Raw genomic sequence first — 23,735 nt, forward strand, 5'->3', positions numbered from 1 at the left:
CGGCGAGCAAGATTGAGAGAGGAATCAGTACGACGATGCTCGACCCGCGAGAGGGAATTATCGAGGTTTAAGTATTTGAAGGGTTCAAAGGTCGAGGTTGAAAACAAAGGAAAAAGAATGTCTTGATGTCTTGGCAGGAGTCGGTATCCCAATTGTGGCGGACTATTCAAGACATGACTGGCTTATTCCAACACAGCTGAATGGACCCTGCATGGGAATGATGTAGGCCAAGCCAATAGTCTCTAGAGGTCTTTTGCCTTGGACTTTCAGCCTTGTCTGTCTCACAAGCGCAGAAACACCATGAAAATGATATTGAGTGACGTTGTAGCGTGGCGACTGCCTGGCGGTGGCAATGCTGTAGGGACGCGGCGCTGTCAAACAAAAGAGTCAGTCATTTTTCTGTCCCGATGGATTGGGCTTACTTGCTTCATGTGGTATCTCAATATATGAAAAAGAAGCCATGAGTCGCAACGATAATCCCTAACATAACGAGGTGGCGGACAGAGCAAGTTGCTATGCATGTCTCACAGAGCCAATAACCCAAACGGCGGTGGGCATCTTTGAGAACTGGCCTCTCACCCCATGACTCTAAAAGATGGAATTTTGATGATTGCGACAGTTCTCTCCTCATCATCAAAGAGAGCAACAGTCATCAGGGCAAAGAACTCAATTTTCAACATAATGGTGGCACAAAGCACTGCTGCAAATGATCACCTTGCACAGGAAAGTGAGTCGGCTACCACATAGCCAGAAGACTTGCCTGTGGGCCGCTTAGAAAATAATGAGAAAAAAATCACTTAGCTATTAGGCACATGGTGCTAGAATGGTTCTCTCTCTCTCTCTCTCTCTCTCTCTTTCACTTTTCTGCCTTTCTCTTTGTGACATGCACATTTCAAAGTGGTCATGAGTCGGTTCCTTTGACTAGGCACTGGTTGAACCGATGCTCATTTTCTCACCAGGGATCAGATTGTTTGCAACATAAATAAATAATAAAAAAAAATGCGTAAATTTTGGAATAGAAAAAAGGGGTGGTTGTACTGGTTGGAAAACATCGTTGCTGAGATGATGCTAGACCAAAGCGTGAGGCGCGCTGATGCGTGGACGGGGCAACCAGGAGACCTCACACGGAGATGGCAATGAATAGGTCGTCAATCGTCGCCGATTGCATGGCCTTGAAGCTCTCACTGTAGCAAAAATGGATCTCCATTTCGGCACGGAAACGGGATAATCATCTTTTTCGCGATTACCCCTATTTATATGTCATCTCCATTCTTACCCTGTACGCGCGTCGCGTCGCCTTTGGTCTGGGACTGCCGTGAACGCATGGCGCTCGTAGTTCTGACTGGCTGTCGTAACTTTTGATTGGCCGTCTTACATGATACAGCCTCGAAAAACCTTGTGGCAATCGGCAACTTTCTTGTGTGTCGTCATCCGGGTAAGCGGCTCTTGACGGGCCAAGAATCACGAGCACAACTAGTTAAGTTTGGGCGTGGATGGCGGCCGAGCAGAGGGAGGTCAGCTACCCGGAAGTCACAGAGACACGGTGGCGGTGAGGAAAGGGGGGACACGCGAGGACTGGCACTGTTTTGTTTCACCCACCTGGGAGGGGTTGACTTTCGAGGGCTGTCGCGGCTTGGAGATGAAGGAGGTGAGGACGAGGACAAGGGTCGTGGTGATCCTTGGCGTGCCAAGAGATGGACATCTGCGGAGACGCAAGATTGGGAAACCCGCCGTGCAGTGACTCTTGTCTCACCCCGCTTGCGATGTGACGAGTTTGTTTTCTCATGCAGCCATGCGTGCGTGCGTGTGTGCGTATGGTGCGTTGGTGCTCTCACAGCTGGCTGTCTAGCAGAACAGCAAGCGCTCCATAGCCACCCCCTCTTTTACGAAAACCTGATTTTCTCGACCGCCTTCTCAGGTTTGTATGAGGCATTTCAGATCTGGAGGCTCTCGCCCCAGAGGGTGTTGTCCCTTCGAGCTAGAGGATGGAGCAGCCAATGACGGAGCCCAATTACGCCGAGCACTGCCACTGCCGAATTTGGCAGCTTCGGTTACACACGCTATGATGATGCCAAGACGGCTGCACCCACGTTAATGTGAATACCTTATTCTACGAGATGTCACCTTGATCAGGGGTAGGGTCTTGAAGAAAAGGACAGTGCTCAGAGATGATATTCCTTTTCTAAACCGTCTTTGTTCCCAATGGTCTTATTCTATGCGTTTGAAGAGCCTACTGTGCATCGCTTTCACATGCCACGCTGCAAAAGTCCCTCCCCGCTCAGGTCGCACCAACGGATGAGCTTGACCCAAACCTCGTAAGAGGCGTCAAACCCTTTCCCCCCCATAAGAAAAATTTCTCAGGGTGATATTATGAGATAATTACATGTTAACCGAGCGCGCGACGGGCACGTGGAGTATACAGTACATGACCCAGATTCGGCATCCCGAGCCACAGGCAAGGTCAAAGGGATATCAGAAACGCGGACGCCCACATCTGGTTAGACATGACCGAGTCGTCATTTCCCACACCCAGCGCCCGTCAGCAGGGTCTAGACGAGGGCTGGAGCTTGACGATGTACATTATTAGGTCCCTTGTAGTGGCTAGTCCTGTGAGACAGGTTGGGACCATCACCCACACGATCATCTCGCTGTTGGTGCGTGTACCGCTCGTGTATAGCATCACCAACCTCTACTCACCATTTCATAACGGTTTCCACTCACCCATTGTAAAAATATGTATGAGGGATTTTCCCTATGCGCTGCATCGTAATGCGTATTTGAGGCAGGGAGGCCTCCTCGAGAAAGAGAGGAATTTTGAAGAGTGTACCTATATCTCGCTGTCAATCCATACTGCAATCCTTCTCACTCTACCATTACCGACCGTGTCACTTACCCCTTGTTGTCTCTGCTACCCTCCTATTTCTTCTCCCCTGCTTCTCCTGCAGATACTGCGCCCGTCAAGATGCCAGATCCAGACATCCAGACCACAAAGGAGGTCGATCTTGAGGCCGCACAGAACCCGAGAATCACCTTCCAGGATGGTAACCGTCACGGTCGTGGTCGAGACGGTGCACCTGATGAGCAGGATGCACCTCTTGGTCTGACTCGTACCCTTTCTCGTCGTCGGTCTCGCTCGCGATCTAGCACCCGCAGCCAGATGCCCGCTTCCTCTCCCTACTCGGGCGTCCAGATCGAATACCGTACCTTGTCTATACAGGTCACCGAAGCGAAGCAACATGAGCCTGAGCTCGAGGATGCCAAGGACCCCAAGGCCCTCAAGAATAAGGAGGATGAAGATTACTTTGCGAATCTCCAGTACCACGAGGTGCAGGTTGAGCAGCTTTGCCAGCAACTCAACGTCAGCCCTGGTGTCGGTCTCTCTGAGCATGCTGCTGGAGTCCGTCTAGAGCGTGATGGAAACAACTCTCTGCCTCATCCCAAGACGAACTACATCAAGAGAACTTTGAAGTACATCTTTGGTGGTTTCTGTTCGGTTCTCTGGGTTGGTGCCATCATCTTCTTCCTCTGCTGGCAGCCCCTGAGCAACCCTCCTTCCGTGCAGAACCTATCCCTTGCTGTTCTGATCATCATTGTCATCTTCCTCCAGGCTGGCTTTTCCGCCTTTCAGGATTGGTCTACTGCCAAGACTATGAATGCCATTCTCGACCTGTTGCCTTCGTTCGCTTTGGTCAAGAGAGATGGAGACCTCAAGAGCTTGCCTACCATTGGACTCGTGGCTGGTGATGTTGTTCACCTTCAGGTCGGCGACAAGGTCCCAGCTGATCTTCGTCTCATCAGCCACTCTGGTGACATTCGCTTTGATCGCTCTGTCCTCACTGGAGAGTCTGATGAGATTGAGGGTGCTGTTGACCAGACTGATCGCAACTTTCTCGAGAGTCGCAACATTGCCTTCATGGGTACAACAGTCATGAATGGCAATGGTGTCGGTGTTGTCATCCTCACTGGTCCCCGTTCTGTCATGGGTCGCATCGCAAGTTCTACTGCTGGCGTCAAGGACTCTGCTGCTCTCATCCAGCGAGAGATCACCCGCTTCGTCAAGATCATCGTCTGCATGACCATCTTCCTGGCTCTCCTAATCCTCTTCACCTGGGCTGGTTGGCTCCGTGTCGACCACCCTGACTTCCTCAGCGTCCCAGCCATGCTTGTCAACGTCATGGCATGCATCGTCGCCTTTATCCCCGAGGGTATGCCTGTCGCTGTCGCGTTGACGTTGATGATGGTTGCTCGTCGCATGAAGGCTGTCAATGTCTTGCCAAAGGGTCTGTCCACTGTTGAGACTCTTGGTTGCGTCAATGTCATTTGCTCAGACAAGACTGGTACTTTGACTCAGAACCAGATGTTTGTCAACTCTGTGGCTTTTGTTGATCAGAAGCTTGACTCTGCCGATGACTTTCACCTTTTGCATGAAGCCACCGAGCCTAGCCAGGCTGCTGTGGCCTTGCATCGCGCTGCCCTTCTCTGCAACGACGCATCCTTCGACCCGACTACGATCCATCTTCCGATCCCCGAGCGAAAAATACAAGGCAATGCCACTGATACTGCCGTCTTTCGGTTTGCTGCATCTGGATCTGCTGGTGACAGCTTGAAGAAGACAACTCAACGGGTCTTTGAGGTTCCTTTCAACTCCAAGAACAAATGGATGCTTGCCCTCTTCCAGTCTGATGACAACCGTGGAAAATACCGTGCTATCATCAAGGGTGCTCCTGATATTCTTCTTGCTGGCTGCACCAAGTACTGGTCTTCGGAAACCAACTCTGTTCAGGCCCTCAACCGCGAGGCTCGTCAGAAGTTCCAGGAGATCCAAGATGAAGCTTCTCGTCGGGCTGAACGAGTTATTGTCCTGTGTGAGAAACTCATTACTCCCCGCGCTGTTGCCGGAACAAACGCTTTCAGCGATGAGATTACCCACTCCGCAATTCACGACCTCACTGTTGTTGGAATGCTTGGAATTATTGACCCTCACCGTCCTGAGATCCCTGCCACCGTTGAGCAATGCCGTCGCGCTGGAACTCGCTTCTTCATGGTTACCGGAGACTACGCCTTGACTGCCGCTGCAATTGCTCGCAACACTGGCATCTTCACCGGTACCAGCGACCCCGACACCATTGACACCCTTCACTCTACTGGAGAACCCATCTCGGAGAAGAGCAAGTCTAAGAAGAAGGAACGTGCCCCTATTCTTAACCGGAGTCTGCTCCTCGAGGGTTCCAATCTCAGCCGGTTGAACGAACAGGATTGGGACGTTGTCTGCGCCTACGAGGAGGTCGTCTTTGCGCGAACTACTCCCGAGCAGAAGCTTCGCATCGTTACTGAGCTTCGTGCTCGTGACAATGTTGTCGCTGTTACTGGTGATGGTGTCAACGATGCTCCTGCTCTTCGAGCTGCTGACGTTGGTGTTGCCATTGTCAGTGGCAGCGATGTCGCCATTGAAGCTGCTGACCTTGTTCTCCTCGATCGCTTCGACTCCATCATCGATGCCATGCGTCTCGGTCGCCTCGTCTTCCAGAACCTCCAAAAGGTCATCTCCTACCTCCTCCCCGCCGGAAGTTGGTCCGAGATCTGGCCCGTCATCCTCAACGTCTTCTTCGGTGTTCCCCTCCCCTTGAGCGCATTCCTCATGATCATCATTTGCGTTTTTACCGATCTCTTCCTGAGTCTCTCTCTCATCATGGAGAAAGAAGAATTCGACCTGTTGTCCCTGCCGCCTCGCAACCACAAGCATGATCATCTCATCAACGCCAAGATCTACACCCAAGCTTACCTCTTCACTGGTTTCATGGAGACCATCACTGCGCACTCCATGTTCTTCCTCTACATGTACCGACATGCCAAGATGCCCGTTTCGGAGCTCTTCTTCCTGTTTGAGGGTTACTCGGCTGGGTACCGCGGCTACACACAGGAGGAACTGATCAAGTTCAACAACACAGGCCAGTGCGTCTACTTCGTGACGCTCGTCTTCCTCCAATGGGGCAACATCCTCGCCGTGCGAAACCGTCGTCTGAGCATCTTCCAGGCGGATCCAATCACCAAGCCTCACCGCAATCCCTGGCTGATCCTCAGCATGCTCATCAGCTTGGTCATTGCCATCTTTGTCACTGAGGTGCCAGGGATTCAGAACCTGTTCGACACTGCTTCGGTGCCCATTGAGTTTTGGCTGATTCCTATTCCTCTTGGACTTGGTATTCTGTTTGTGGATGAGATTAGGAAGCTCATTGTGAGAAAGTTCCCTGGGTCGATTGTCGCCAAGATCGCATGGTGAACGTGTCGGTAGTTTTTAGGCGTACATAGCATAGTAACTGAAAATCTTTCAGATATTCCAAGGGCCCCCTTCGTTCTGCATAAACCTGACCACATCAGTCCTGGAACAGCTATTCAACAGCTTGTGAACTTTTCTCCTCTGTCTTCCACTCTTCAAGAAGCAATGTAGATACATTCGTCAATGGGTGAGCATACCCCAAAACCTCGCGTCTTGATTCCACGCAGGTCTGCATCAACTCGACCCCCCTGTCAGGATGGCCATTCATATGGACAATAACGGCAAGCTAATGAAGGGCCTGTAGCGTATCTGGATGTTGGTCGCCGTTAAATTCCCGATGCAAGGTCCATGCAGTATCCAAATGGGTCTCGGCTTCTTCGTAACGGCCTTGGACGTAGCAGGTCCAGGCGAGGCAGTCGATAACATAAGGGCGGGCCTCCATTTCCAGCCCGGATCCCTGGATCTGAAGATTCAACACCTCACAGTAGGCGGCCTCGGCTTCATGGTACAGGCCCTGTTGGTGGAATATCATCCCGATCGCCACCTTGCTCTTCATGGTGTAAGAGATATTTTCCCCCCACGTGTTGTGTCGAATCTCCAGGGCTCTGGTGGCTAGTTCCATGGCCTTGTCAGAACGACCCTGTTGAAAGAATGTTGCCGCAAGTGACATGGAGCTGCTGCCGGTTTCAGGGTGCAATGTACCAAGAACCTTCTCTTGGAGCTCCAGCACTCGTTTATCCACAGACTCTTTCTCTAGCCACCGCTCTTCGTCATCAAGAAGCCTCGACACTTGACGAAGGAGAGCAGTAGCCTCATTTTCTCTTGCGCCTGTTTCTGCCCGCTTACACACACTCACAGCGTGGTTAACGGAAAAAAGTCTTATTGTCAGGCTCAGGGCTTTTGCGAGGAAGATGGACCAGGAAGCCGATCCTGTATCATCCTGACAGTCTCGCACAGCGTCCTGCAAAGTTGGATGCATTTCGAAACTTTGACATCCTCTGCCTGCTGGTGAGATGAGATGCAAGGTTGCCAATTCCTCTGTGGCTCTTGATAGTCTTTGGGGGTCTTTCCTGTTGGTAGCGTCCTCCGTATCCCTGATGAGTTCGGACAACAAGGTGAGTGTGATGTTGCGGTTGTCTAGGTGGGCAAGGACATGAACCATCTCATATGCAGCCCTGTTCTGCTGGCGGATCCAATCAAGCGAGATGGCTGAAGTAAAAAGAACGACGCCAACGCTCCATTTAGACACGACGAACCTTGACCGCTGCTTACTCTGTACAAGGAGAGTCATATAGTCGTGGATGGATGCATCGGTATGCCGCATGTATGATCCGGCCTGCACAATGGCGAGTGGAAGACACTGCAACTCGTCCAATAAACGATCTGTTCCATCTCTCATGCCCGCGGCCTCTCGGTACATGGCCATCTGGCGTCTTGTTGACGCGAAGAGCTTCCTGGCTTCGGAACGTTTCATACTAGTGATCTCGAGGCAGCGGAGAGGTTTGGGAATCAACCGCCAAACGTTCGAATCGCGGGTCGTCCAGAGAACAGCCCCCCTCGGCCCTTTGGGGACGAAATCAAACAGGCTGTTGAAGTACTCCGAATCTTCTTTCCTGCTGAACAGCATCAAATCATCTGCGCCATCGAGAATGAGTACCCATGGTTGGTGGGCCTCGATACTGCTGCAGACTGCAGCAAGCAGGTCATCACCTTTGAGGTGTTGTTCAACCCCAAGCTCTTTGGCGATTAGACGGTAATCTGCCGTGAACGTTGCCGCATTGTCGGCACGCACCCAAAAGACATAGCAATTGGGGTCCTTGCAACGGGCATATGCGTATTCCAGGGCAAGTTGAGTTTTACTGTGGTCAAGTTAGTTGGCGTCTGAGACACAAGAAACAAGTAGACTAACCCGCTCCCACCCACTCCCCATAGTGCCCCGCTCTGGAACTGGTATGAAGTAGGAATGATGCCAAAAATCTTCTCGGAGAGTTCTGGTCGAGCAATGAATTGGCTGTTCCGCTCGTATGGAATGATACGCTTGACAGAGGGAGCATCAATATGGACCCCATCGCTGCTGTCTATATCCCAATTCTCAGGATCTCGGGCTTTGTCAGATCTGGCCGTTTCAACTGCTTCGGAAGTTTCTAAGTAGCCCATCATTCTCGGCCCATGAATGTTGTATGCCTCCAGAGAGTCGACCAGTGAAAGCCCCGCCAAGTGTTGTAAAGATCTGAAGCCCTCGGCAAGGTCTTGCTCAAAGGGGTCAATGGAGGATGGTTTTAGGAAATCAAAGGATTTGTCTTGGCTCCTTTGTAAAATACTTCCCAGGCGTGCTACGCAAGACGAGATCTCAAACCTGAGCGAGGGGTTGGAGTCGTTCAAACGTGCGGATAGGTCCTCAAGGCAATTTCCCATCTCTGTCAGCAAGTCTAAAAGACTGTCACTGCTCACATAAATGCCTGCTCGGGAACGACTGATGATAGCCGTCAAGAGGGTTTGGCAATCTGTCATCTCGTCGTCATCTTCTTGGTGTTTGTCGGGTATTGACTCTTCGATGTCTCCCGAGTCATGGGACTTCCTGAGGACTGATCCCATAGAGACTTGTGTTTCGTCATCAAATCCCGTCACCTCCCATGGGAGAGCTTGGAGTGCGAAAGAATGAAGATGCTCAGCCAAATGTTTGTCAGTCTCGGGGTTTCGAAGAGACGCGTCCTCGTAACACAGTGGGCACGCGATAGGGGGGACCCCTGTGCGCTGGCTGAGTTCAGCAAGGTCCGGCAAGTCGTCCTCTTCCACCTCATCCTCATGTTCCGTTAGAGTATGCGTGTGCCATTCCTCTTCAGTGTCGAACTCGAATTCTTCAGGAGACTCAGAATTCAACCAGCAAGGGTCGCAAATCCATTGGGCTCGGGAGTGTCTTTCTCGGATGTGCTTCTTCCATTCGAGTGTTGTCACATACATGGCGTCAGGGTTGTCACAATCCTCATACACGCACACATAGGGGCTCAAATCCTCGACTACATGGCCACTAAAGGAGTTAGATAATTCTGACAGGTGTTGGGTGCGCTTACCGCCAACGTTTGTTCTTCTTCGAATCAGAATATGAAGAATCCAGCAGTTGGGCGCAGTACGGGCACCAGAAGCTTTCACCTTCGGCTCCTGGACACTTTGGATAGTCCTGTTTGAGGACTCCTTGAGACAACTTTGTGCTGACAGACCTGGCTTTCTGTTGTTGAGGGAGCTGAGGCATGACGAAACTGCCGATCTTGGTCGCCGACTGCGAGGATCGCTGAGAGCCCTCGGTCCTTAAAGGTTGAATGGGGATGGTCTCGTCTCGTTTTGATGAGGTCTGTGAGACGCGGCTCTGGCTCGGAGCTGGAGCGGGTGGTTCTTTGGGCGGCATTATGGTTACTGTCGCGGCTTGGACCCGGGGCAACTCCGGGCCTTTCTGAACTCGCATCTTTCGATGGTATCGCGCAAGGTATAGGTCAAATCAATTACGTCTAACCACGTTTGCCTGTATGAGCCGATTTTGCACTGGAGTCAGTCTTCGAATATCCGTGAAGTAGGCCTTCAGAGCGATCCACAGGATCTTCCAGGTTGGGTCGCCTGTCAGAGAGTGCTGATGCAAGATTCCATGCAAGGCGTGAACCTTTGTAGGGCTCATCAAAAGGAAGTGTCTCATATAGTCCCTGAATTCCTTCAGTTCTGGTTCCCTAGCGGCCAGGAGTTTATCCACCCGCTGGTGTCTAAATTTGGTCCCTGACTTGCGGATGGCCATGGAAATCTGTGACAAGAATCGGATTGTCGTTTCGATATAGTATCTCTGCTCATCAATTATTGAACCATCCTCGGAAGGTTGTGACTCTGAGCCATGTGCTGTTGATCCCTGCAGATCATTGACTTGTGCCAGTGTGGCAGTCAAGGTAGAGGGAGAGCAGGATTCGGATGCTTGTCGCGTCAGTTGAGAGAACCATGCGAGGAAAGGGAACATGGGCATACCTGCATCGATGTACTTCGCTAATGATGTGACCAAACTGTCGAGAAGATTAACTAAAACATTACGCACGTCGTCCCGGGTCTGCACGCGATAATCCAACGAGGAATGTCCTCCTTTCGCTGCCCCAATACCCAGAGACCACCAGTTGAACTCTGCTGACATCTTGTCGATCCAGTCATCACCAGAAAGATGCGAGTTTTTCTGACAAGCCTCGAAAAGGGCTTGGCACTCTAGGGTCCGACGCTGGATGCCTGCAGTGTCCGTCGCTCGACTGTCTGAGCCAGATAGGTAAGCGTCGATCTGGACTTCAGCCCTTTCCTTGTTGGCTTGGGATTCGTTGGGACCTCGAGGCCGATCATCTTGGGACTCTGCATCGAAGGGCTGGCCTGTAGCCACCATATGCTGAGCGGTTGACATGACAAAAAAGACGCTTCCTCGGATGGGAAAACACCCATTGCAATATTTGGATTGAGGCTGTCGTGTTGGTGGTGAGCGGGGTTGCATGCGCATGCGCCTGCGCCTGCGTCGGAGTAAACCCCATCCCGAAAATCGGGCTGCCAATGGCAGGATCCTGTGCACCTTCCCTGCCTGGACGTGGGTGCATGACCTGAGACAAGGAGCGAAAATAACCTCAAGGTGTCGTGAACGACCGTAGGTAGAGAATGAAAACGATAATATTTGGTGCAAAGTCTATTTACCCGTCTAACTACTAGATCCTGTTCAAACGTGACAAATCCTGGGCCAATCAGGCCTGAATGAAGGGGTGCGGTTCTGTCTTTGGAGGGCCTACTCGATATTGGCTGCTAGCAAGCACTCGAGACACTGACGGTCTGGCCGGCGCAGACATTGGCGGAGAAGTCATCTTGGACATTGATGCCTGTCCCGAGGCAGAAATCCGTGGCAAGCTCAATGGCTTCACGCTATTCGGCTTCCTCTTGGAAAGATAAACCTCCAGCCGATTGACCAACCTGTACAATGCTTCTCGGATACCCTCCTCGTCCCTAACATGCGGTGGCACAAAAAGGTTATTCGGCTGAATACAGTTCTTAATGAGATTTTCCAGAGGATCCGAGATGTCTGCAAAGAAGTGCGGCTTGGCGATTAGGTCCCGGCAGATCTTGAAGTTGGTGTTTGGGTTCGCCTTTCCTTTGGGACAATACTGAGACCATTCGGCCTCACCGTAAAGGCTTTCTATCGGCCGCCCAAGTTGGATCTCAATCAGCATGACACCGAGAGCTAGGATCTTGGGTATTGGGTGAAGTGGTCTCCCAAAAAGTAGCGGGCGACCTGGTTTCTTAACGCCTGGTGCAATCTGATATCCTGGGTTGCTGGTCTCAGTCCCACGTGGGTTGGGAACGATGGAGACGGAAAGAAGAGGCTCGTTAACAAAGATGCCCGTGAGTTCTTCACCTTCATCTGTTCTTCGTCTTTCGAAAAGGAAATGCACGCTCTCCTTGTTACATGGCTCACGCATCCACGGAGAGCGGTAATATTGCCAAACAGCTTTGACCAAGAGCCATGAGAGGACCTCCTTCATCTTTTCGGTCAGGTCGTTGCCTGACTCACATATCTCTCCCAGAAGCCGACCAAGAGATATACTAGGTCTGTCGAGCTCCCAGAGTCTTGGGGGGTCATCGTGAGTTTCAAAGTAGAGCCTCTGACCCAGGACCGAAAAGTACAAGAGCACTAGACCTTGCTCCTCTTGTGTTGAGATGTATGTACAGAAAGAAGGATCTGAATCAAGCCCAACTTGCTCAAATTGACATGTGGAGGGGTCTTCAAAAGTTCTATCGCTAAGTTAGTACATGCAAATTTATTAGAAAGACCTTGTTGGAACTCACACTGTTCGCTGCACAGATATCTGCGTGTCTTGCCACCAGGGTGGGCAATCAGAGCCACACCCATCATGGTGTGGGTGTGCCTTGAAGATGACCCCGAATGTTACCTTAGTATCGTCTTGAACACTGTTATGCAGTCTAATATGGGCAACAACTTTTTCGGACTTTGCACAGCGGCAGTGCGCGAAGAGAGCCCGGTGAAGAGACACTATCTCTTTGCCATACTCTGGTGGATCATCGCTTGCTGCGCGGAGATCGGCATCGGAGGGTGAGACGGCGATTTTCTCTTCGGAAATTTGAGGCAGAAATGACTCGAGGCAAGCCAAAACAGTCCTCCGTTGTCGTTGGCATGCCTTGGAACTGGCCAAGTTGCGAATAATCGGTATCACAGCATCAGCGTCAGCCATAAGCAGGTCAAGGCCTGAGTAAGGACCCTCCGGTAAGGCTGAAGCCTGTCCTGCATCTTGCGGCTACATGCTTTCCATAGTCAGTCGTATCCCGGATTTGAAGCAGGATAGCGCGTTTTGATCACCTGGCAGAGACCCTCTAATTGACCGAGGAGTGCAGTCGCCTCTCGCTCCGAGTCTCGATCGTCGGGCAATGTCCGGAGCCACTTGACGATGTCTGCCAGCACTACCTGGAGGGTGGCGCAGAACTGGACGCAAGACGTGTCGATGCACAAAGCTTCGGCAACAGCTTGCAGGCGGCCTGACGCCTGGATGGCAGATTGGAGAGAGGACATGTTTGACATGGTGGGCGGCCTTGCAGTTCCGCGGGGCGCGGATGGCATGATCACGACGGAGCAGGAAATGCCTTGTGCCGAGGCTGATTCATTTATGGACCAATAGGGAGGCGACAAGCATTTTCTTGGCTGGAAGGGCTTAGCGAAGCTGAGCCGGGATGCGGGGTATCATTTCCATGCGTGAAATGTCGCCGGATATCAGAAGGTACAGGAATATTTAAAATATGGAGATTTCCTCTGAAACGAGAGCCAGCCTCGAAGCTCGGTTGAGTTGAATATTTGAGTTGGGGTTTGAGGTGTTGCCGCTGGATGGCAGGCAAGTCTTGAAACAGGTAGGGAGCTTGAGCAACAGGTCAACAATTCTCGAAAGGAGCAGACCCGGCGCTGCTCTGCCTTTAGTTGGGTTGTTAAGACAGTACATGGTCTTCATGTTGGCTTCTGGGAGACCGAGCCTGGTGAGGTAACGCGCAAGTCCTTTCCGCTATTCACACGATGCGTGGTTGCAAGGAGCAAATTAAAATCAGTTTCAAACTGACCATTGATATCCATACCTAGGTAGGAACGCATCCACCGTTTCAACTGTTCAACCTTAAGCTCAAAGTTGCATGGTTTCGCCCCTTCATCGCCCACGCACAGCCTCAGATCCCCCTTCACTTCCTCTCCAGCCAAGAAAATGCCACTCTGCCTCATTTGTATCCCCCTGCAATCAAAACCAATGAAGTCTCTGCAATGTTCAGCCACTGGGATGGTCACAATCAAGGTCAGACCCCGCACAGCCGAGCCGACATTTCAACTCGACCACCCCATCCCATCTTCCTTCTGTCAACTCTCCTTTCGCTAGCTACTTTCTGCTTGGGGCCATCTGGCTCCACAAGAAAAAATGCACCAAGTATCGAATATGAGGCTAGCGTGACGAACAGGAAAACGGATCTTTTGCCCATCAGACCAATGAAGGACTTATCCTCGGCCGTCGGCTTCGCGGCGAAGCTGAAGCCAGAGATCAGGCTCGCCCAGGCCATTTCGGAGTTCAACGCTTCTCTCAGCAACAAGAACCAACGCGCCAGATTCAAGAACTTGCAGTCACAAAGCCCCCCTAGTCCAGACGACATCATTAGGCTCACTGAGGAGATCAACAGGGATGGCGCTCGAGCTCACCGATCATGGAGGCCATATGGCACTCGACTTGTGGCCATCCTGGAACGCATGCGCCAATTTGCTCCCATCGGCGATGTTCTGGTGGGAGGCTCACAGAACCTCATTGCTTGCGGTGTCTGGGCCGTGGTTCGCTTGTCTCTTGAGGTTGGCCTGATCGAATCATGAAAGTGCCTCATGTACTAACGGGCGCTAGACATCACTTTCCTTTCTGTCATACTTCGAAAATGTCACGAACATGATGCTAAGACTGGGGCAATCCTTGTCCCTTCACAAAGATTTCGCCATGTTATTTCCCAGGTGCTCGACCCTTCAATCCTACATGTGCGAGTACACCATCGTCATGGTCAACATCTACAAGAAGATTGTGCACGATTGTGCCAAGTCTGCCCTATCCCAGCTTGCAGCGTCGTTTACATCCACCTTCGACGCGGTTTTTAAACCGCTGGAGTCAGACCTCACAACCTGGGCCCAGTTAATCGAGAAACGTGCGACAATCCTCTTTGCCAAAGCCGATCTCCAAAGCCATTCATCACTCTTGGAGCGATTCAATCGACTGCAGGTCACCATGTCACGAGAGTCCGCAATTCAACAAAAAGATACGCGCAAGCATCAGCTGCTTACCTCTCTGTGCCCGAATCAAGGCGAGTTCAACCTCATCTGGCGAAGGGAAAGGAAGAGAGGCACGTCAAGCTGGATGTATGAGACAGCTGCGTACAAGAGCTGGCTATCCTCCAAGGCTGAATCCGTCCTTTGGCTCAAGGGTAACCTTGGGTCAGGAAAGACGGTAACAATGGCTGCTGCCGTTGCTCACCTGACCTTGACCGCACCGTCCATGGATCCCCAGGGTTGGTTCTAACCTTTCTATGATCTTACAGATGCTAACCTAGATCATAGGCGCTGTAACTGTGTCATACTTCTTCTGCCAGAGTGGCAACCCAAAGACCCTATCTGCCAGCACGTTGCTAGGTAGCATTGTAGGACAGGCATTGCAAAATCCTGCTCTGGAGCCTTCACTCATGTCATTCCTCAAGCAACTAGAAACAGTTCCATATGCTCACGCAATGCCTGAAGAGTACATTGACATCTTGCTGAAAGCAACACCCTCCAATTGGAGAGGAATCTTTGTGCTTGACGGGCTTGATGAGATGCCCCAAGAAGAAGTAGACGACATTTTCGGCCAATTACACCATCTGCGAGAGCATCGATGGGTAAGCCTTTTGTGCTCCTCACGGCCCACGTCGGCATGCTACTCAATGGCGAGGTCAAACCTGGGTGAGATATGGACTCTCTCCATGGAAACTGCAGACAGGTCCGAAGAGATCCGCGCCTACCTTGCAGCAGAAATATCGAGATGGAATACTATCAGACCGTTGGCAACAGAGCTGAAGAGGTTGGTGGAGGAACAGCTCCTTGTGGGATGTCAGGGCATGTTATTGTGGCTCTCTCTTCAGATGGAGGACATCTGCCCTAGATACACCCAAGAGCTGCGATCAGACGCGGAAATTCTCGACATATTGGGTAACCTACCAAAAGACCTACCGGGAGCGTTCGAAAAAGCGCTGTCGCGGATGCGCGACGGAAAATACGGCAGTAAGCTCTTCAAGTTGGTCGCGTCAGCAGAGCCACCTCTAAGCATGGACGAACTACGCGTGGCGTCCAATGTCGAACCAGGAAACACCACTTGGGACAACTCAACACTTTCAAGGTCTGGGAAAGCACTCATTTCGGCTTATGGAGGCAGCCTGCTGGATATTGACGAGGAGGATTTCCGTGTCAGGTTTATCCACTACAGTGTGCTTCTACACCTCACGACTCCTTCCTCAGATGTCAAAACTCATGCCTTTCACTTTGACCTCGAAGAAGCAGAAAGAGCCCTCGGAGCCGTCTGCGTCACCTACCTGAACTACAGTGTTTTCGAGAACCGAGTATCGACAGCGCAGAAAGTCTCTTTTGGACAAGTGCCTCACGCGACGGCTGGGTCGGTCATGTCGTCAGAAGCATCCCGCAAAGCCTTCAGTCTACTGGCGAAACACAAGCGTCGCCGTGATCCCAAAGTCGACTTGGAAAGGCTATCGTACAAATTGCAGAGCGAAAAGTGGAGGGTGCGTGACGATGTTCACCTCTTCCTTGACTACGCACGGAACAAGTGGCTCTCATCAACCCGGAACATATGGAGTGGCGATCAGCATGGGCTGCTCCAACTCTGGAGGAATTTGATAGCTCACCCAATTGTTTCAGATTCATTGCCCTGGGGCTCGGTGTCCGAGGCAGCGGCTTGGGCCCTTAGCAACGGGCATGCAGCGCTATTCCAACACTACCTGCACTCGGACGATCCAGGTCACCTACGGGACGTCCTTGAAGCCGCAGAGAGTGCTGTTTCATCTGGAGTTTCCAGCATTCAAATTGAAGGGGAAGGTTTGGGGTGGTTAGCACCTCTCTACCTCGCATATCCAGGCTATGAAGCATCAATTCTGCAAGCCTTCATCAAGTTGGGTTGTCAACCATTCAAACCAACCATAGCAAATTCCCCGAGCCCCAACCTCTCAGAAAAGCTTTTGCAACTAGGCGTTCGCTTGAGCATGATATCTGCTTGTAAATCGCATGACGAGAAGGGGTATATCCTCTTTCTAGCCAACTACTGGGATGATCCTGACCTGTTTCTGGATAATTACCCGTCGACTCTGCATCTCGCCGTTGACCACGAATATACATCGCTGGCTTTTGAGTTGCTCTCAAAGGGGGCAGATCCTAACGGTGGTCGTGCAACGATACACCAGAGTCCCCTTCAGCTATCTATCCAACATGACTTGATGGAACTTTCGCAGCGTCTGGTCGAATCTGGGGCCGACATCACCGTCACCAATGATGATGAGATCCCTCTCCTGTTCACGGCCATTGAAAAATCAAATTTGGGACTGTTCACCGCTCTGGTGCTTCGAGACGCATCGTTGGGTCGCACGGGGTATGGGCCCAGGCTGGAAACCGCTTGTCATCGTCTGTGTGCAAGACAGGCTCATGCTGACTCGGGCTTCCAAGAGGCGGCCATGGAGTTCCTGATACAGCACGGTGCTGATATTAACGCGAGGGATGAAGCCGGAGACACCCCTCTCATGTGGGCTGTCAAGGCGGAAATGCCACGGTTGACGAAAATACTCGTTACAAGCAAGGCGGACCCAGACATTGGGGATCATTTTGGAGTTCGTCCCTTACACTATGCCGAAGACGTGGAAACAGTACACCATCTCTTGCGCAATGGGGCTGACCCTGATGCAACGACGGTCCACGCCCACGTCACACCTCTCATGGCGGCGGCGCATCAAGGTCTAGCACACGTCGTGGAAGCTCTGCTCAATGGTGGTGCCAGTCTCGACTTGTGCCTCAGTTCGAATCTCTCTTCAGATGACATCTTCGTGCTCAGTTGGGGAAACCCTGAGTCGAAGCCGGGAGCAACCGCCTTCCACCTATGCTTTTGGAGATTTGAAAGAGAATGGGCAGATTTGACGGAGGGTTACACCCCGAGTCATAAATTGGAGGCCACCCAAATGTGTGCCGGATTACTATTAACCATTAACGAGTTTCTGAAACGTGGGACCAGCTCAGAACTCCAGTATTCAGAGATATTCAACAGGCTTGGAGATCTGCTATCGGGGCTAAGAGGGAAAGCCTACCTTTCCATGGATTTACGGTGTGCGTTGGATCTTGTCGATGCGACGAGGGCTGGGTTAGTCGAGGTAAGTTGAGAAAGAAGGAATTGTGACACAAGATTGTATTGGACACAATCTACCAATGCGACAGAGAGAAAAAATGTTTCATATATCTTATCACTAAGCTAGCTTTTCAGCAGATTGGCTTAAATTTCGAGCATATCGGTGATAGGGGATGAGCTATGGGGTGCTGCATACGTTACAAGCTCAAAATCTTGCCAATATATAGGGGAGCAGATATTGCACGTGTGTCAGGAATGACAGTATCTCCTGGTGCTCACCTGACTTCGGCGGCACCATCCCATGAAACCCGGGAATCCGCACGAAAAGTGCATACCCATTGACACTTGTTCAGTGCTCGGCTGTTTCGGCGTCGGTTCCGGCACGGACCAGGGCCTGTTTATCAGATGATCAGATAAGATTAGATGTGACCGGTCTAGATATCCTGGCCTATCAACCAAGGGTGGTCCACAGCCTGGCCCATTTCTAGTACAACTTTGCTCGTGCAATCGTTCCTGAGCCCCTGTCGAGCCGGTCCTCAATAGCCCGAAAACTCGATGATTCCACCAATCCGGGATAGCCTTGGGACCAGCATCTTGGGTGCCCCATCAAACAAGGAACGGCTGCAGCCAGGTACGGCTAGTAATGTCCGTGACTGCAATCACGAACGGCAGGTGGCTTGAAGAAAAGGTTTCTTGGCGATGACCAATTGAACCGTTATCATAAACGAAGCGGAGACAAGACGTGATGTGATTCCGAAGTCGGCATTGATAATACGAGGTTGAGCACTTCTTGGCTTGCAGGATTCAGAGGTTCCGGGACTCATAAAGGCGGCTCAATGCCGAGACAATTTGACAGCCTGAGTTTGAGTGATATAGCATCCTAGCCGTTCGTTTCCTCTCCTAACCCTTTTCACTCTTTTGAACAAGTGGGCCAAGCCGATCACTCTCTTGAGCCGACGGGATGGTTTCACTCTGGTTGAGGGGAGCCGCTTTGGTGACTCTTATCAGCCTATCTGGGACCCTTGCCTGGGATGCAGACAGCATCAAAGCCTCACGAAAGCCCATCGAAGCATCCGGCCCGGCAATCATCCCTGGGAAATACATCGTCGAGCTCGAACCCGGCACTTCCCTTCAAAGCCGAGACATCGGCCCCAGAGGTTCCGCTCTCATCGGCGAGATCGAGTCACTTGGCTACGATGCAAGCGTGGCAGAGGACTTGACCTCGGCGTCTGGTGGTTTCCAGGCAGTTTCTGTCGAGATCAACAACGATGGGAACATGACCCTCGGCCAGCTGAAGGATGTCCCAGGTGTTGTGGATGCCTGGCCCGTCTACGCCATCACACTCGACGTCGAGTTTGACACCAACAATGCCAGCCCAAAATGGAACCCTCACGAAGTCACCCGAGTTGAGGAGCTTCACAAACGAGGTCTCAAGGGCAAGGGCCAGCGTGTTTGTGTCGTCGACAGTGGTGCAGATGCGTCTCATCCTGTCCTGTCTGGCAGAATCGCTGGCGGAAAGAACATGCTTGACGATAGCACCGATATTCAAGACTGCAACGGCCACGGCACCTTTGTCTCATCCGTCATCGTCGGCCAGAGCAAGGACTTTGTCGGTGTCGCACCCGAGGCAGAGGTGTACATGTACAAGGTCTTTGGCTGTGAAGGGAGCACGCCAAACGACATTGTCCTCAAGGGCCTGCTCGCAGCCGACGCTGATGACTGTGATATTGTATCGCTGTCTCTCGGTTTGGACAACGGATACTCTGGCTCAGTCATGTCTCGAGTTGCGAGTGAGATCGCTGAGAGGAGGCTAGTGCTCATTGCGGCTGGCAACTCTGGAGAACAAGGCGTCTTTTACGCCAGCTCTCCTGCTTCCGGCCGGGGCGTTGTCTCTGTTGCATCCGTCAACTCGAAGAAGGTGCTCGGATGGCCTGCCACCCTCGCCTCCTCATCTGGCGAGACCCTCGAGCTGCGGTACGTGACTCCAGATGGGCAGAAGCTCAACGAGTCGACGAGTGTACCGCTTCAGTTCGACGAGGGCGATTCCTGCGACCCCACTCTCTACGGCAGCGAAGATGAAGCCGTTATGATCAAGAGAGGTATCTGCTTCTCAGGAAAGTCGTACAACTTCCTGTCCAGCATGGGCTTCGGTTACTTCCTCATCTTTGACTCGTACAACCAAGGCGTGTTTTACGACTCAGACGTCACGGTCAGCCCTGAGGTGCACCTCTATGCCACGACGGATGCTTCTGTTGGGGAATGGGTGAAGAAGCAGGTTGCTTCGGGTCGGAACCTGACTCTCGAAGTCGAGGCTGATGCAGACGCTGAAGTTTCAGAGCAGGACTATCCTAGCGCGGGACAAGTTTCTGCTTTCTCTTCCTGGGGTTTGACCTTTGAGAATGACTTTTCCCCCAGTATCGCGGCACCTGGAGGAGCTGTTTACGGAGCGTTTCCCGAGAATGACTACGCTATTGCTTCGGGAACATCCTTTTCGACGCCTTACATGGCTGGTATCGCGGCTCTGTTCTTTAGCAGCCGGAAGAAGGATGGGGAGGAGTTCTTCCGCAGGATTGCGTCCACTGCTGCTCTTCTTCCATCTTATGATGCGGCGATGGGAGAAGTTGTCAGTGAGATTGCGTCTCTGGCGCAGCAGGCTGCTGGACTGGTCGATGCTGTCAAGCTGATGGACTACGAGACTGTTCTTGTGTCGGAGCCGCTCATCTCACTGAACGATACAGACAATCGGGTCAAGACACATACCATCACCCTGCGGAATACCGGTTCAGAGGCGGTCACGTACAAGGTGTCTCACGTGGCGGCCGCTACGGTGCAGTCGAGGGATGAGTACTGGTATCCGATGATCTATTACCCTCCTTTGCTGAAGGGCCAAGGGTCCATCGAGGCACCTGACAGCATCACCATCGCAGCCGGCGCAACGCGTGGCATCCAGGTTACCATCAACCCCCCGGATGTTGAGCCCGACAGCGGTGCTCTATGGAGCGGCAAGATTGTCTTCCAAGGAACCAACGAGGAGTTTATCACCGTGCCGTACATGGGCGTCGAAGTATCAACATACAACTGGACGCCCCTCGAGGGTGCCCCCTTGCCCTTCCGCTACGACTCAAACGACGGCTTCCTATACCCCATCAACTGGAAGAACTTGCCGTACAAGCCCGATGAACTCGAATCACCCGAGATTTACTACGCCCTGCGCTACGGCACGTACGAGTTCTCCCTTGACCTCGTTGGCGAAGACTGGACCGTCGACGACTTTGAATATCCCTTTGTCGCGGGCGCATCGTCAAAGGCATGGTCCGGATCGCTGAGGAGCCAGCCGGATGTGTTTGGAAGCTATGTTAACTTCCCCATCACGTTCCCCGTGCGGTTCAGCAGCGTTGGCTTTACGAGGTTCCAGAGCTTCTCCAACGGGACGGCGATTCCGTCGGGGAAGTACAAGATTCTCAGCAGGGCTCTTCGCATGTTTGGAGATCCCAGCAATGCGAAGGACTGGCAGCTATTCCTTTCGGATGCATTTAGCATCCAGTATGGTGATGATCCGATTCCCGGACAGACCAGTACAACAGCGACGACAGAGAGCCTTCCCACATCTACTGTCGCCAGCTTGTCGGAAACAACTACCCCCAGCACCACGACGTCTGGCGTTGCGGTGGAGACTACCGCTTCAGTCCCCGGAATCACTACAACTCTCAGGGCAAAGTCCACCCCGACCGGATTGGCGAATGCCTTTGTTGACCTGTCCCTTGCCCGTCAAGGCACCCAGTCCCGCACGATGAACGCCCCCGGTGACTGGATGGAGCTGCACGTCCAGATCAGGATACCCAACCGTGTCCCCGCCGATACGTTCGTCAGTTTCGCTCTCCCAGCCGAGATCGTCGACGTCGCTGAGAAGGAGTACGTGATGGATCAGGGGTCGAATCTGGTGGGAACCGCTAGCTTTGACAAGGACACCTCCGTCTACTTGATCACCTTGAATGACTGGGCGGAGTGGCATAAAGATATCGTCGGCGACTTTTATCTCTATTGCCGGTTCAGCGAAGACCTCCAGGCAGACCTCCAGGCGGGAACGTACTTTATTGAGATTGCGACTGTGGGCGAAAAGTTCTACCCCCCGGTTTATTACAGTGCTGTCGACAGAACAAAAGTCTATGAGCACCAGCTCGAGAAGACTATCGATGACCGACCTATCTATGAGTTTGACATCGAGGTTCCCGGTCAGCTGGGACCATGGAACTCGGTGGCCCTTGTTGCCAGCCAAGCTTCGACAGATGATGGATTCCTCTGCGATGGAACTTCTGTTGTCATTGGCACCGAGTTTGACCACGAGAACAAGATTGTCAAGTCCAGGGACATAACTGCAGAGGCCGTCCAGCGCTGCCAAGTCAAGACTTTCCGGTCCAAGTACACGGGCAAAGTCGCCGAGAATGAAGTCTTGGCCTTCAAGATCGCCAACATGCTCGGTTTCAAGGGTTCTTGGACAATCGACATGTCCTACAGCCTGGCGATAGAGCTCACCAACGGGACCACGGTCGGCTTCGACGTTCGCACTCTGCAGTATGCTCTGTACGCAAGAAGCAGGCCGGACAATTTCTTCTCAGGCGAGGTCGACCGGCCGGGTCCTGTTGTGAGCACCACGGAGAGTGTTTCACTCACGACTATGACCCCAACCCGCAACATGACCACACATGTCTCGACAGAGGCAACGACTACTAGCTTTACAGCCACTGAGACCCCCACTCGAGCTGCAAACACTACCTTTTCGACATGGTCTGAGACAGCTTCGGAGACTTCCAGTTTGGTCTTGCCGACTACCACTGATGCATCCTCGGATACCACCTTGACGTTGACCAGTGGCTCTTCTACTGTTCGCCCGGCCAACGAGACAATTACCACGTCCGCCACAGATTATACTAGTTCTGTGTCGAGTCTCGAGAGCTCTGAAACCGACATTTCCATCTCCGTCTCTGAGTCAACGCACGCTTATCCCACGACTACCGAGTCAGACCCGGGCAGTACTACTACTGACTCTGTGCCAACTCTTGAGACCTCCCGATCTGACGTTTCCACGTCCGAACCAACGCACGTCTATGCCACTACTACTGCATCTGTTCCCGACATTAGCAGCTCTGTATCAAGTCTTGAGAGCTCCCGGGCGAGCATTTCCACCAAGTCAGAACACACCTATCCGACGCCCTCCTTGCCGAACCAGAGTTCAGAGGGCACAACAGACTCTTCTTCAACTTCCAAGACACACTATCAAGCCCCAGGACACACCTCTCTTCACCCTGACACAACCTCACCCAAGCCCGGTGTCGTCACTGAGACGCATGCTGTGACAGTCATTACATCTGTCTGCTCCGACCCCAGTTGGTCGGCGCCGGTAACGGTGACATACACTGTCCCATGTGTAACGAGTGACGTCGAGAGCATCACGACTGTCACATCAGTCTGCAAGAAGTGCGCGGAACATCCAGTTACGATCACGTATACACAGCCTGTCCAGGTCACACAGCGCCCAACCTCGGATGTGCCTGTTACCCAGGGCGATGCGCTGCATTCTGCCTCTCAGATTCAGTATCAGGGATCCTCAGTCACCATCCCTGGTCCCAGACAATCTCTGCCTGTTTCTGGGGGTAACGGAAAGGAACAAACTGGATCTACGGCTCCTTCGAATGTCGATGCCTCCGTGGTTTCCACTCTGGTTCAGGAAGTGCCGACCTCTGCTGCGGATTCAGAAGGTGACCGCACGGCTGGAAATAGAGAGCAAGGTGGTTCCAGTGATGCCCCGGGCAGTGGCCAGGCAGGCAATCAAGCGCCAGTAGCGACAAGGAGCATCACGACGCTGTCGGATGCAGCGACCGAGTCACCCGCGTCCGCTCCGACCATGGTAGTCGTGGAGGGAAGAGGCCTTCGTCTGGGCATTGATGGATGGATGATTGCTCTCGGAGTCGTCTCACTTGCTTTCATGTTCACCTTTTAAACAATAATATTTAGTGGAA

General features: G+C 52.3%; 5 protein-coding genes and 1 pseudogene across 6 annotated transcripts, besides 1 other annotated feature; 3 read left to right on the forward strand and 3 right to left on the reverse strand.

Annotated features, from left to right (window-relative positions):
• Positions 1-2,962: 2,962 nt before the first annotated feature.
• NCS54_01080400 (Hypothetical protein) lies at positions 2,963-6,280 on the forward strand (the record flags this gene model as incomplete). Its single annotated transcript, XM_053156099.1, has 1 exon — positions 2,963-6,280. One exon carries the CDS (start codon positions 2,963-2,965, stop codon positions 6,278-6,280), a length of 3,318 nt encoding a protein of 1,105 aa, XP_053012074.1.
• A 283-nt stretch (positions 6,281-6,563) lies between these two features.
• NCS54_01080500 (NB-ARC domain-containing protein) lies at positions 6,564-8,692 on the reverse strand (the record flags this gene model as incomplete). The annotated part of the gene is made up of 2 exons (XM_053156100.1): positions 6,564-8,136; positions 8,187-8,692. 2 exons carry the CDS (start codon positions 8,690-8,692, stop codon positions 6,564-6,566), a joined length of 2,079 nt encoding a protein of 692 aa, XP_053012075.1.
• A 1,114-nt stretch (positions 8,693-9,806) lies between these two features.
• Positions 9,807-10,439, reverse strand: NCS54_01080600 (annotated as a pseudogene). Its single transcript has 2 exons — positions 10,280-10,439; positions 9,807-10,228 (listed from the first exon to the last, which is right to left on the reverse strand).
• Positions 9,807-10,439: a sequence feature.
• A 583-nt stretch (positions 10,440-11,022) lies between these two features.
• On the reverse strand, positions 11,023-12,866 carry NCS54_01080700 (Hypothetical protein; the record flags this gene model as incomplete). Its single annotated transcript, XM_053156101.1, has 3 exons — positions 11,023-12,064; positions 12,119-12,585; positions 12,648-12,866. 3 exons carry the CDS (start codon positions 12,864-12,866, stop codon positions 11,023-11,025), a joined length of 1,728 nt encoding a protein of 575 aa, XP_053012076.1.
• A 939-nt stretch (positions 12,867-13,805) lies between these two features.
• On the forward strand, positions 13,806-16,299 carry NCS54_01080800 (NACHT domain-containing protein; the record flags this gene model as incomplete). Its single annotated transcript, XM_053156102.1, has 5 exons — positions 13,806-14,156; positions 14,206-14,857; positions 14,907-15,220; positions 15,464-16,158; positions 16,251-16,299. 5 exons carry the CDS (start codon positions 13,806-13,808, stop codon positions 16,297-16,299), a joined length of 2,061 nt encoding a protein of 686 aa, XP_053012077.1.
• A 2,380-nt stretch (positions 16,300-18,679) lies between these two features.
• NCS54_01080900 (Hypothetical protein) lies at positions 18,680-23,716 on the forward strand (the record flags this gene model as incomplete). The annotated part of the gene is made up of 1 exon (XM_053156103.1): positions 18,680-23,716. The coding sequence occupies one exon, from the start codon at positions 18,680-18,682 to the stop codon at positions 23,714-23,716; it is 5,037 nt and encodes a 1,678-aa protein (XP_053012078.1).
• Positions 23,717-23,735: the final 19 nt, after the last annotated feature.

This window comes from Fusarium falciforme, chromosome 8 (assembly GCF_026873545.1).
Source record: "Fusarium falciforme chromosome 8, complete sequence".
Lineage (NCBI taxonomy): Eukaryota > Fungi > Ascomycota > Sordariomycetes > Hypocreales > Nectriaceae > Fusarium > Fusarium falciforme.